The 13,419-nt window shown below is 44.8% G+C and overlaps 1 protein-coding gene across 2 annotated transcripts in view; it reads left to right on the top strand.

Annotated features, from left to right (window-relative positions):
- Positions 1 to 12,558, top strand: part of LOC120246957 (phospholipid-transporting ATPase IB-like) — a 205,002-nt gene extending 192,444 nt beyond the window's left edge. Inside the window, exons 36-37 of one of the 2 annotated variants that reach the window (XM_039254618.1) lie at positions 7,038 to 7,126; positions 12,257 to 12,558. In XM_039254618.1, coding sequence (XP_039110549.1) covers positions 7,038 to 7,126; positions 12,257 to 12,348 — 181 coding nt within the window. In that variant the 3' untranslated portion in view covers positions 12,349 to 12,558. Of the gene's footprint in view, positions 1 to 7,037; positions 7,127 to 12,256 lie in introns of those variants that run through there. The other variant, XM_039254624.1, reaches the window with a different exon arrangement.
- The last annotated feature ends 861 nt before the right edge of the window (positions 12,559 to 13,419 follow it).

Raw genomic sequence — 13,419 nt, forward strand, 5'->3', positions numbered from 1 at the left:
ACTATGATACGGCATAAAAAAACACAGATCAATAAAACATAATAGAGAGTCTAGCAACACCCCACACCTATGTGGTTGGTTAGTTTACAATATAGGCACCAAAAATATACATTTATCTTCAATAAACGTGTTGGGAAAACTGGACAACGACATACAAAAGAATGAAACTGGACCACTATCTTCACCATACACAAAAACTAACTCAAACTGGATTAAAGACTGTAAGACCTAAAACCATAAAACTCTTAGAATAAAACAGAAAAGGTACGCTCCTTGATACTGGTCTTAGTGATATTTATTGATTTGACACCAAAATCAAAGGCAACAATAACAAAAACAAACAAGTAGGACTACAGAAAACAAGGAAGCTCCTGCGTAGCAAAGGAAAGCATCAACAAAATGAAACAGCAACCTAAAGAATGGGAAAAAAATGTTTGCAAATCCTATCTGATAAAGGAGTAATATCCAAAATATATGAAGAACTCATATAACTCAATAGCAAAACTTGAACAATCCAATTTAAAAAACTATCAGAAGATCTGAATAGACATTTTCCCAAAGACATACAGATGACCAACAGGTATGTGGAAAGGTGCTCAATGTCACTAATCATCAGGGAAAGGCAAATCAAAACCACAATGATATATCACCTCACACCTGTTAGAACAGCTATTATCAAAAAGGCAAGAAATAACAAGGATTGGCAAGATGTGGAAATAAGGAAACCCTATGCACTGTTGTTGGGAATGAAACATAGTATAGCCACTATGGAAAACAGTATGGAGGTTCCTCAAAAAATTAAAATTAGATACACCATGTGATTCAGAAATTCCACTTTTGGAAACAAAATCACTATGTTAAAGAAATATCTGCGCACCCCCCCCCATGTTCATTGTAGCATTATTTACAATAGCCAAGATATTGAAACAATCTAAATGTATGTCCATCACTGGATGAATAAAGAAAAGGTGTGTGTGTATATATATATATATATGTGTGTGTGTGTGTGTGTGTGTGTACATGTATACACATATACATATACACATATACGTATACATATATACACATTTTATATATGTATGTAAAACGGAAAACTATTCAATTATAATAAAGAAGGAAACTTTACCGTTAGTGACAACATGGATGGACCCTGAGGGCATTATGTTAAATGAAATAAGTCAGATAGAGAAAGACAAATAGTCAATTATATGTACAGTCTAAACAAAACATAACACCAAACTCATGGATACCGAGAACAGATTGGTGGCTGCCAGAGGTAGGGATGGGGGCAGGGTGAAATTGGTGATGAGGGTCAAAGGTGAAAACTTACATTTATAAAATAAATAAGTCATGGGGATGTAATGTACAACATGGTGACTATAGTTAATAGTACTATTTAAAAATAGTAAGATAGTATAACTTAAAAGTACTCATCACCAGAAAAAAAAAAAACTGTACCTACGTATGGTGATGGATGCTAACTAGACTTGTGGTGATTATACATATCATTATGCTGTACAAGTGAAACTAAATGTTATAAGTCAATTATAGCTCACTTTTTAAAAAATGAAGAAAATTTCAATAGACTCAAAAAAGGCAATTTAATCAGTAATGAAAAAGCTGCTACAAGTAAAAGTCCAGGACTAGATGGCTTCACTGGTGAAATCTACAGAGCATTTACCAATCCCTTTCAAACTCTTCCAAAAAAATAGAAGTGGAAGAAGCACTTCCAAACTCCTTTCACCAGGCCAGCATTGCCCTGATACCAAAGCCAGGTAAGATACTACAAGAGAACTAAAGGCCAATATACCTGTTGAATATAAATGCAAAAATTTTCAAAAAATACTACCTAACCCACGTTAAGATGCCCACATATCATGATCAAGTGGGATTTATTATAGGAATGCAAAAATGGTTCACCATCCACAAATCAATAGATGTGACGCACCACATTAATAGAATAAAAGACAAAAATCATGATTATTTCAATAGATGCAGAGAAAGCATTTGACAAAATTCAACATTCTTTCATGTTAAGAGCTCTCAACAAACTGAATATAGAAGAAACACAACTCAGCAGAATAAAGACCATATATGACAAACCCACGAGTAACATCATGCTCCATGGTAAAAGGTTGAAAGCTTTTTCTCTAAAATCACACAAAAAAGCAAGGATGCCCACTCTCACCACTCCTATTCAACAGTGCACTGAAAGTCCTAGACAGCAGAGTAATTAGGCAAGAAAAAAAAAAAAGCATGCAAATTGGAAAGGAAGAGGTAAAACTGTCTCTGTTTGCTGATGATATGAGCTTGGAGATAGCAAATCCTTAAGAAGCCACCAAAATACTATTAGAATAAACAAATTCAGGGAAATTGCAGAATACAAAATCAATATACAAAAATCAGCTGCATGTCTATACACTACCAATAAACTATGTGAAAATAAAGAAGACAATCCCATTTACAATAGCATCAAAAACAATAAAATAAATAGGAACATTTAACCAAGGAAGTGAAAGACCTAATAACAAAATCTAGACCACACTGATGAAAGAAATTAAAGTGGGCACAAAGAAATGGAAAGATATCCTGTGTTCACAGGTCACAAGAGTTAACGTTAAAATCTACATATTACCCAATGCCATTTTTAGAGTCCATGCACTTCTTATCAAAATGTAATGGTGGAAAGAGGCACGATGGCGGAGAAGTAGGGAGCTCTGTACATCACACTCGCCCCCATCTCTCAAACGGAGAAGGCCTGAAGCCACAGGAACCCTTACAGAATCCAGGAGTTAGGGAGAAAAAGGAGACAGAGTCTGCTGAAAAAACCTTATAGTGGCTACCTCAAGGAACAAGCCAAAGTACACATGGTGGAGAGTCCCAAGTACCGCTATGAATAGGAAAATAAAATAACCAGGGTCTCAACGGGAGACCGAGAGACACCATTCAAAGAACTCTTTCTGAATGGACAGGCCCTGGACAGTCAAAGAGCCTTCTTTGATACAGCAGCGCTCACAGGTGCAGAGTGCATAACAAGCTTTTAAAACTAACAAGGGACAGAAAGCTAACCAAAATGACGAAACAGAAGACTTCTCCTCCAAAGAAATTCCAGGAAGAAATGACAGCTGAAGAACTGCTCAAAACAGATGTAAGCGACATAACTGAACAAGAATTTAGAACAACAGTCAGAAAATTAATCACTTGAAAAAGTGGGCTTGAAAAAGCATGGAAGACACCAGAGAAACTATTGCTACAAAGACTATGGAGCTTAAAAATAGTTGTGATGAATTAAAAAATGCAATAAATGAGATGCAAAATAAAATGGAGGCATCCAATGCACGGACTGAAGAAGCAGAAAGGAGAATAAGTGATTTAGAAGACACAATTATATAAAAAGAGGAAGCTGAGGAAAATAGAGATAAACTGATCCAGGAACATGAAAGGAGAGTTCAAGAGCTCAGCGACACAATCAAATGGAATAATATCCATATCATAGGAGTTCCAGAAGAGGAAGAGAGAGGGAAAGGTGCTGAAGCAGAGAACTTCACCAATCTGGGGAAGGAAACAGATCTTGAAATCCAAGAGGCACAGAGAACTCTCCTTAGATGTAATGTGAATCAATCATCTACACAACATATCATAGTGAAACTGGCAAAATATAAGGACAAAGAGAGAATTCTGAGAGCAGCTAGGGAGAAAAGGGCCCTCACATACAAGGGAAACCTATCAGAGTGGTGACAGACGTATCTACTGAAACTTGGCAGGCCAGAAAGGAATGGCAGGAGATCTTCAATGTGATGAACAGAAAAATATGTACCCAAGAATTCTCTATCCAGCAAGCCTGTCATTAAGAATAGAAGGAGAGATAAAAGTCTTTCCAAATAAATAAAAATTGAAAGAATTTGTCACCACTAAACCAGCCCTACAAGAAATCCTGAGGGGGACTCTATGAGGGAAATGTTGCAAGGAACACAAAGTGCCAGAGACACCACCGCAAGCATGAATCCCACAAAGGACACGATGACTCTAAACCCATATTTTTCAATAATAACACTGAATGTAAATGGACTAAATGCCCCAATCAAAAGACATAGGGTAGCAGAATGGATAAAAAACAAAATCCATCTATTTGCTGTCTACAAGAAACTCATATTAGACTGGTAGACACCTTCAGACTGAAAGTAAGGGGATGGAGAAATATCTATCATGCTACTGGAAGTCAAAAGAAAGCTGGAGTAGCTATACTTATATCAGACAAACTGGACTTTAAAGTAAAGACAGTAACAAGGGATGAAAAAGGGCATTATATAATTATTACAGGCTCTAACCATCAGGAAGAGCTAACAATTATAAATGACTATGCATCAAATATGGGAGCACCTAAATATATAAAACAATCACAAAACAGAAACAATCTTATGGACAAGAATGTGCTAATAGCAGGGGATTTTAATACTCCACTTACAGCAATGGATAGAGCAACTAGACAGAAAATCACTAAAGAAACAATGGACTTGAATGACACATTGGACCAGATGGATTTGACAGCTATATTTAGAATTCTACATCCTGAGGCCAGGTAATTCACTTTCTTCTCAAGTATGCATGGCACATTCTCCAACACAGATCACATACTGGGACATAAAGCAGGCCTGAATAAATATAAAAGAATTGAGATCATACCATGCACACTTTCAGATCACAATGCTATGAAACTTGAAATCAATCACAGGAAGAAGTCTGGAAAACCTCCAAAAACACGGAGGTTAAAGAACACCCTACTAAAGAATAAATGGGCCAATCAGGCAATAAGAGAAGAAATTTAAAAATATATGGAAACAAATGAAAATGAAAATACTACAATCCAAACTCCACGGGATGTGGCAAAGGGAGTCCTAAGAGGAAAGCACACTGCTCTCCAGGCCTATTTGAAGAAATTAGAAAATGCACAAGTACAAAATCTAACAGCTCACCTAAAGGAACTAGAGTCAGAGCAACAAGAGCACCCCCAACCCAGTAGGAGAAGAGAAATAATAAAAATCAGGGCAGAAATAAACAATATAGAAACCAAAGAAGCAGCCGACTAGATCAATGAAACCGAGGTGGTTTTTTGGAAAAAATAAACAAAATTGACAAACCTCTAGCCCAGCCTCTCAGAAAGAAAAGAGAGAGCACTCAAATAGACAAAATTATGTTCACAAAACAGTTCACAGACAAGGAAATAAAAGGAAATACTAAAGATTCTTAAGCGCATTGAAATACTCTCAACTTTACTCATAGTAAGAAATGAAAATGCGCAGTACACAGGAAGGATATTTCTCATCTGTCCTCATTGGCCACGCTTGGTTGGTGAAAGTATGGGGAAGTAAAGAATTATGGCAGTTAATTTGGCAATATCTATCAGAAATATATTTGCATATGGCCTTTAAATCAGTAATTCCACTTCTGGGAATATACCACCCCCTTCTCATCCTGAAAATACTCGCATACATACCAATGTTAGCGATTGCAACAGTATTTGGAACAGCAAACACTTGGGAACACCCATAGATAGCTGTGGTATGTTCTCATGCTAAAATACTCCTGAGCTGTGAAAACGAGTTAGGAAGCTCCTGGGTACTGAGATACAAATGAATCCAGGATAAATTAACAGAAAAAGTCATATGTCAGAAGCTGTGTACACTATGCAACCTTTAGTGCAAAAGGGCCAGGATAATAATATATGAGCACTTTTTCTTAGAAAGCATCTCTGCAAAATTATCTAAGAAAGCACTACAAGTGATGACCAATGAGGAACCAGGAAGATGGGGAAAGAAAAGCAGAATGATTATTCTGTACCTTTTGTATTTTCTCTTTAAAGTTTTAACCATGTAAATGTTTTATCTGTGCCAATTGTAACAGAGACAAACAGAGAAGGAAAGGAAAAGGGAGGGAAGGAGAGAGAGAGAGAAGGAGAAGGGAATGCAAATGAGTAAATGGATTCTGGAAAGCCCAGAGCCAAATGCTCTTCAGCTCCTAGATACACGAGCAAAAGTAAAATTCTAATCTGACTCTCTTAACTACGTTGGAAAATTTCCACCTTTTTTTTTACACTTAATTTTTTTAAAAACCTGGTTTTGGACATTATCGGTGGGTAACCTTCTAGAGGCAAATTCAGAGGGGGAAGCCAGTGGCCAACTATTCCGAAGGCCACCCCCGCTGTGCAATCAATCACCTCTGGGCCCCATCACCCAGGAGCTGCTGCTTCAGGCAATTCTAGAAACCTTCCTCTGAGCCGTGGAAGGGCAGCTGGCTCGGAAGACCTTCTTCCCGCAGGAGGACATGGTACAGAAGCCCTGTTGTGGCTGTTGAAAGCAGCTACAGTTCATCACACACGGCAAATCCCCAAACAGCAGAAGGCCCCTCTGGCCTAACGACATCTTAGGAGCGAGAAAACAGATGAGGTCAGGCCACATGGGTATTTTTTTTAGCCCATCTTTCAGCTTATAGAGAGAAAAAAAAAAAAGAGAGAAGAAACCACAGACTTCTCTAATTACGCTACTGTGTTTACCCACAATGACCCCACTCTTTGGAATTTAGAGAGCATTGAACTTGGGGTTTCCAGTCTCACAATAAGCCTTGTGCTAGAGCTGACCCTTCCCGATAGACATTGTTCAGAGTCTTGATCCAGTATAGGTTAAGGCTTTGCTGTTAGAACAGGAAGTTGAGACGAAGATTTTTAAAATGCACGTCGTCACATCTCTGAGGTGCTCTGGGAGGCCAGAGGGCTGCCCGGCCACTTGGGGTTTAGTTCACGTCCTGGCGAAGGGCAGTTAGGAGAGCTGTCTATAAAGCAATGTTCACAAGCACAACCCTATTGTAGAAGCAGCACCTTGTTGAGCGTCTGGATAATACCAGTTCTCGACTTGATTTTAAATACATGAACATGCTCTAAAACGTGAGGAAGACTTGTTTTCTTTTACCTTGCACCTTGGTCTGTTCTGTTCCGTTTCCTTGTCCAGTGAACTAAAGCCAGGTTATGACCTGTTCACTCATAGGATGAAGACAAAACACCCTCAGCTGCCTCTACCCAGCCAGCTGCACCAGGTCGTCTTCCAGGACGAATCCGTTGATCGCAGTGCCCCACGTAAGTAGGGGTGAGGTAAAGCAGGCCACTGCGCCGAGTCTCCTCCTACGGACAAGGACATAAATGTTAGGTGCTTGTTGAGCCGAGCGAAAGGGGCCAGACACAAAAAGACAAGTACCGTATGATTCCACTGGTATGAGGTGCTTACAGTACTGAAATCCAGAGAGAGAGAAGGGAGAGTGGGGGTTAGCAGGGGCCCGGGGTGGGAGAATGCGGACTCCGTGTTTAATGGGTATGGAGTTTCAGCCTGGGAAGATGGAGCGAGGTCTGCAGCTGGAGCCTGGTGATGCCCCCGCAGCCCGGTGAAGGCACTCGGTGCCGCTGGACTGTACACTGAAACATCACTGGATGGTAGATTTTATGTTACCTGTATTTTACCATAGTTTTTATTTTTTAAACTACCTGTAGTATTATGTATTTTTTTAAAAAAGGTAAGGTAGTTCTCATACAGCAGGAGGGCTCAACTGGGTTCATGAAACTAATGTTCTTGGCCTAGAGCAAGTGTGGTCTGAAGCAATTCCTGGTCTCCCATCCCTCAAGGAGAGCGTCCTTCAATCTAACATCCTCACGTTTTCAAGATCTTCTGACAGATACCCAGCATGCCACTGAAAATGGACAAGTGGTCTTTGACTCCAAATAATGTATACTTTTAGAAAACTTACATGCCCTTATTGGGGGTGTGATGTTAACTTGGCCCACGGCGGGCACGAAAACCGTTAAAAGTTATTTCATTTTCCCTTCCTTCAAAAAGAAATGCATCCAAGAGGTCCCTAGATGCAATGCTTAGGTACAAGTGACCCATGTCTGGGTAATGTGAGACAGATAGTTCTCTGCCAACTATCCAGAGAACAAGTCAAACACAAAGGTAATACAAACATGCGGCATTTGTGGTATTTGTGGGGACTAACTGGCCCTCCTTTCCGGCCAAGATGTTTGTTGAAAGTTGTAGGGTTTTAAAATTCTATTGTCTATTTTTTTAAGTTTATTTGAGAAAGAGGGAGGGAGAGAGACATAGAGACAGAGACAGAGAGAGAGGGAGAGAGAGAACCCCAAGCAGGCTCTGCACCAACAGCGCAGAGCCTGACGTGGGACTCGATCCCACGAACCATGAGATCATGACCTGAGCTGAAACCAAGAGTTTCACTTGTTTCACCAAGTGTTTCACTTAACAGACTGAGCCCCTCAGGGGCCCCTTATTGTCTACTTTTTATATCACAGATTGTGTTTCTCTGGATTGATGGCTGTGTCTCTTTTGCACACACATGCATTACTTCTTCCCGTGCTGTGCCCACCACCGTGCTTTCCCTCCCCCGGGAGATATTCAGGAAACAGCAATTGAAAGGTGACCAAAGGGAAAGAGAAGATGAACCAGGACAAGAAAACAAAGGACAGGGGCGCCTGGGGGGCTCAGTTGGTTAAGCGACCAACTTCGGCTCAGGTCATGATCTCACGGTCTGTGGGTTCGAGCCCTGCGTTGGGCTCTGGGCTGGCTCGGAGCCTGGAGCCTGTTTCAGATTCTCTCTCTCTCTCTCTCTCTCTCTGAAATAAATAAAACATTAAAAAAAAAAAGAAAACAAAGGACAGCAGATGTCTTAAAAATTTGGCTAACATCTCTCCCATCCTCTGTCCCAGCTGATGGCCTTGATTTCTTCAGCCCAGAAATGGGCATCCAGGGGCTCCGGCCCCCACCTCACCTGCCCGCTGGCCCCACCCACGGGCTCTACCTTCCCGCTACCTGCCCGCCTGTATCCACACACTGGCTCTCCCTCCAGGGCACGAGCCTCTGGCTCCATTTGCTCTTGTGTCCCCAAGAGCCCCTTTCATTCATCTCCTACGTCCCCACTTTCTTCTTTTTTTTTTTTTTAATATTTTTATTTATTTCTAGGAGAGAGAGAGAGAGACAGCGTGAGCAGGGGAGGGTCAGAGAGAGAGGGGGATACAGAATCTGAAGCAGGCTCCAGGCTCTGAGCTGGCAGTCAGCACAGAGCCCGACGCGGGGCTCGAACCCACGAACAGCGAGATCATGACCTAAGCGAAAGTCGGACGCTTAACCGACTAAGCCACCCAGGCGCCCCTCCTACGTCCCCACTTTCCACTCTCCTCTGTATTAGATCGTTCTCACCAGCACACAAAAGGTTGTCTGGAAAAGGACAACTCGCTCTGGACCACACATTACCCCGCAGAGTGTGCTTCACTGCACTGCACTCCTTTGCAGCGACAGGTCTCGGTCGAAGCGCCTGTCCCCATGGTCTCCAAATCCCCTTCTCCCGGTCTCTCCTAAGCCCCCTCCGTTAAGCCTCCAGTCCTTCCTCTCCACTGACGCTCGCCTAGTCAAGGCCAGCAGCGACGTCCAAAACCTCCCCGGTTTCCCTCCCACCAAGCCTGCTCCGTCTGCAGCCTTCACCTGAAAACAACCGCATGCCTCCAACGGCTCGGTCTTGATCCCTCTAACCCAGCAGATGGTCCGCCGCCACACTGTGCTCAGAGACCTCTCCTCACCCACACCCTGGTCCGGACCACCATCGCCTGGCTGCACTCCTTCCACAGCCGCTTAACTGATGTCCTGCAGCAGCTACCGTTGACTCTCGTACAGCAGCCAAAGTGATGCATTTGAAATTATATCTGCACAAGCACACCAGTTTTCTGCTCGAAATCCCGCAAGGGTTATCTATCCCATTCGACGTAAAAGCCTTACAACGGCCACAGAGGACTTCGTTGATCTGGACCCCGTTACTTTCCTAGTGTCATCCAGTCTTCTTCCTCCTTCATTCCACTCCATCCTCTGTGCTCTTCTCATAATATATCAGGAATGCTCGCTCTTGCCTCAGGGCCTTTGCACTGGCCAGCACTTATAGCCAGAAAGCAAATATATCCGTGTCACTTCTTTCACTTCCTTCAAGTCTTTGTCCAAATATCACCTTCTTAATGGAGCCTACCTTCAGCGCTTTCTTGCTTCACAACCCCACCCCTGAATTCAGTTTACTTTTTCTTTCTTCATAGCTCTTTAGTACGCTCTTGGATACCACACGATTAACTTCGTGTTATGTGCTTATTATCATGCTTATTTATGTGTCACTATTGCTAGAATGTAACTCCGTAACAGGAAGGATTTTTGCTTTACTAATTTATTCTAAGAATGCTTGTACATAGTAGACAAAATACAGACCTTACTGAATGAGCTAAGTGACTAACGAGTCCAAGCAGAACTATACATACCAGAAAGAGCCATTCCTTCTTCCATCTGTCCCACAGTAACTGTAAGTACGGACAAAATGGGACCAACATTTACGGAGCACATAAAACTGCGATTCTGGCCACTGTTAACTACTTGGCCTTCACCGCACTGAATATTTGGAGCCACCACGTGGAGACGGTTATTAAACACTTGTCGAGTGGCAGGTTAACTGAATGAATCCTCATTTTGCAGAGGAGGAAATGGTGTGTCAGCAGATTTATCCCTTGCCTTAGATTATAGCACTAGCAGTGGGTGGGGGTCAGATCGGAGCCTCGGGCTGTCCCGTTCCAAAGTGCCACACTGTTCGGCTCCAGAGCAGAGATGCGGAAGTCAGGTAGACGGGCGGCCGCGTCCCAGCTCTGCCTGGAGCTCCAGCCGGTTGGTGACCGTCTCTGAGCTGCACTGTCTCTACCTTTTCGGCACTGCGTGCTATTGGGGTCATTACAGGCAGGATGGAGTGTTAATGGATCCGTCTGTCTGTCTGTCAAACTGAGGGATGAAGTGCTTTATGCAGGAATCACTTCGGCTCAGGTCATGATCTCACGGTTCGTGAGTTCGAGCCCCGCGTCTGGCTCTGTGCTGACAGCTCAGAGCCTCGAACCTGTTTCGGATTCTGTGTCTCCCTCTCTCTCCGCTTCTTCCTCATTCATGCTCTCTCTCTGTCTCTCAAAAATAAATGTAAAAGAAAATTATTAAACAAAAGAATTAAAACCAAGAAGAAAAAAGGTTCAGTGCGGCCATCTGAACGGGGAGACGCCTGAAAACGCTCCAGGCCTCCCGCTGAAGAAGGGCGGCTGCGTGGTAGCTGCTCAGGGCTGCAGCCCTCCTGGCCTGCGGGGTTAGAACGTTTAACATGGAAGCGAAGGGAGAGCAGCTCTTCCGTCTTTGGCTGTTTGCGTGGCTGGCACGAAGCGCCCGGACTCCGAAGGGGCGCCCTCTGAAGGCCCCGAAATCCTTCCTGTGGGTTTTCCTGCCACACCCGCAGGTCCCCACCCCCAACACACACACCCTGTCTCCAGAGTCACTCGGAGCACCCATGGGTCCACACGGGAAACACGGGTAGTTCTAAATTTTTGTTTAATGTTTTATTTCTGAGACAGAGAGAGAGAGAGAGAGAGAGCGAGCAGGGGAGGGGCAGAGAGAGAGGGAGACACAGAATCTGAAGCAGCTCCAGGCGCTGAGCTGTCAGCACAGAGCCCGACGCGGGGCTCGAACCCGCGAACGTGAGACCATGACCTGAGCCGAAGCCGGAGGCTCAACTGACTGAGCCGCCCCCGGCGCCCCCACTCGGGTAGTTCTAAACCAAGGTCAAACTTCCACCTTGGGTGGTGACGGAGTCTGTGAGTGGTAAGGGGAGGAAGGAAAGCCCCGGGGGCTGGGCGCCGCGGTTGAACTGCCCACGCGCTGGCTCCCCGCGCCGCGCACGCGCTGGCTCCCCGCGCCGCGCACGCGCTGGCTCCCCGCGCCGCGCACGCGCTGGCTCCCCGCGCCGCGCACGCGCTGGCTCCCCGCGCCGCGCACGCGCTGGCTCCCCGCGCCGCGCACGCGCTGGCTCCCCGCGCCCTGCACGTGGGCCCGCAGCAGGGCAGTAGTTAGAGATCCCGGGCCCTGGGCCCCGAGGCAGACTCACGAAACCAGACACCCTGCACGTGGGGGGCCCGGTGGGTGCGTCCTGGGGCACGTGTGCGCAGCGCCGGCCTGGCGCTGTGCCCGAGCCGGGGCCTGAGCAGCCCCCCGCCACTGCGCTGTGCAGAGGAGGCGGGGCCGCCTGCCTCTCCGTCCCACAACTCAGTACACGCGCAGTGTACCCCCCGCCGCGGCGGGGGCGGGTGTGTGTAACAGGCACGCCCCCCGTCGCGCCCGCTCCCGACGGATCCCCTGTGCTTCCCCCGCAGACGGGTACGCGTTTTCCCAGCTAGAGCACCGGGGGAGCAGTCAGGAAGGACCCGGCCGTTCTTCCGACGCGCCCGCAGTCGAAACCAGATAAGCGCTTCAGTGCGATCGCTTGAGTCCAGCGCTGGGTGAGCTCTGGGCCCCACGTGCGGAGACTGCGGAGCGTGCCAGCACCCCCACATGCTCATTTCTTGCGACTCTGGCCAGTTTGCTGCTTATGTCATCGACGGAGCCACAATCCTCGGGTATAAATAACGGGGGAAGCCTGTTTGCGTTTTTTTTTTTTAATTTGCCTTCAGTGTTTTACCTAACTTGTTGACTTTTTTTTGTGGTTGTGAGATAATCAGTTCAGCCTCAAGTATAAAATTATAAAATTAAAAGCATTTTGTTTCACCAAACTTTAAGCTCTGGTCTAAGTTGTTTTGGGAGAAAAGATAAAGAATGTCAGGATGCATAATTAAGCCTACTTAACTGCAAAGGAGTCACACAGAAACTTTGTACTTTGGAAAACTCACAGACTAAGGAGGGGCATATAAAGGCAGAATATAAAATGTTTTTCTAAGTAGGCTGTCCTGACACTTTGAATCATATTTTATTTGTTCAGCATTTGCACAGTATTTTTTACGTCAATGAATTCAAATAGGTGGAATATACCCTAATCTCGGGTTTAAAATCGGTGTGCAAGATTCAACAAATCTCATTTTCTGTACACTCCACTTAATGTCCCCTCCCCCGGGCATTAGGACTTGGTAGGAAATTCAACTGCAATCATTCTTGGGGCTGTGCCTGAGGCTTCTGCTAACTTTCCAGGGCTTCACACAGTGCACAGCGTTGGGACACCCCTCTGTTCTTCTGTCCTCCTCCGCACAGGCCCCGCTAAAGCAAATAGTTTATTTCAGTCACTTTATGAGGCTTTTGGGCCCAGTATGGGAAACTGGAACCTTTGACGGGGCTGAAAATCTCATACCTGTTAATGATTCTGGTCACTAATTCTGAGATGTGGGAGAGTTTTTCCCGCCATTCATCCAAAGAATTCTCAGACACCAGCCAGGTGTCCTATAACTCAACTCAGTTCTGACACTATCTACCTGGAGACTCAGATCCCTCAAGTTGAGGAGTCCATCCCACAAGACTGCCCCCCCCCCCACTTCAGATGCCAATCCCA

This window comes from Hyaena hyaena, unplaced genomic scaffold (genome assembly GCF_003009895.1).
Source record: "Hyaena hyaena isolate Hyena2069 unplaced genomic scaffold, ASM300989v1 scaffold_11, whole genome shotgun sequence".
Taxonomy (NCBI): Eukaryota; Metazoa; Chordata; class Mammalia; order Carnivora; family Hyaenidae; genus Hyaena; species Hyaena hyaena.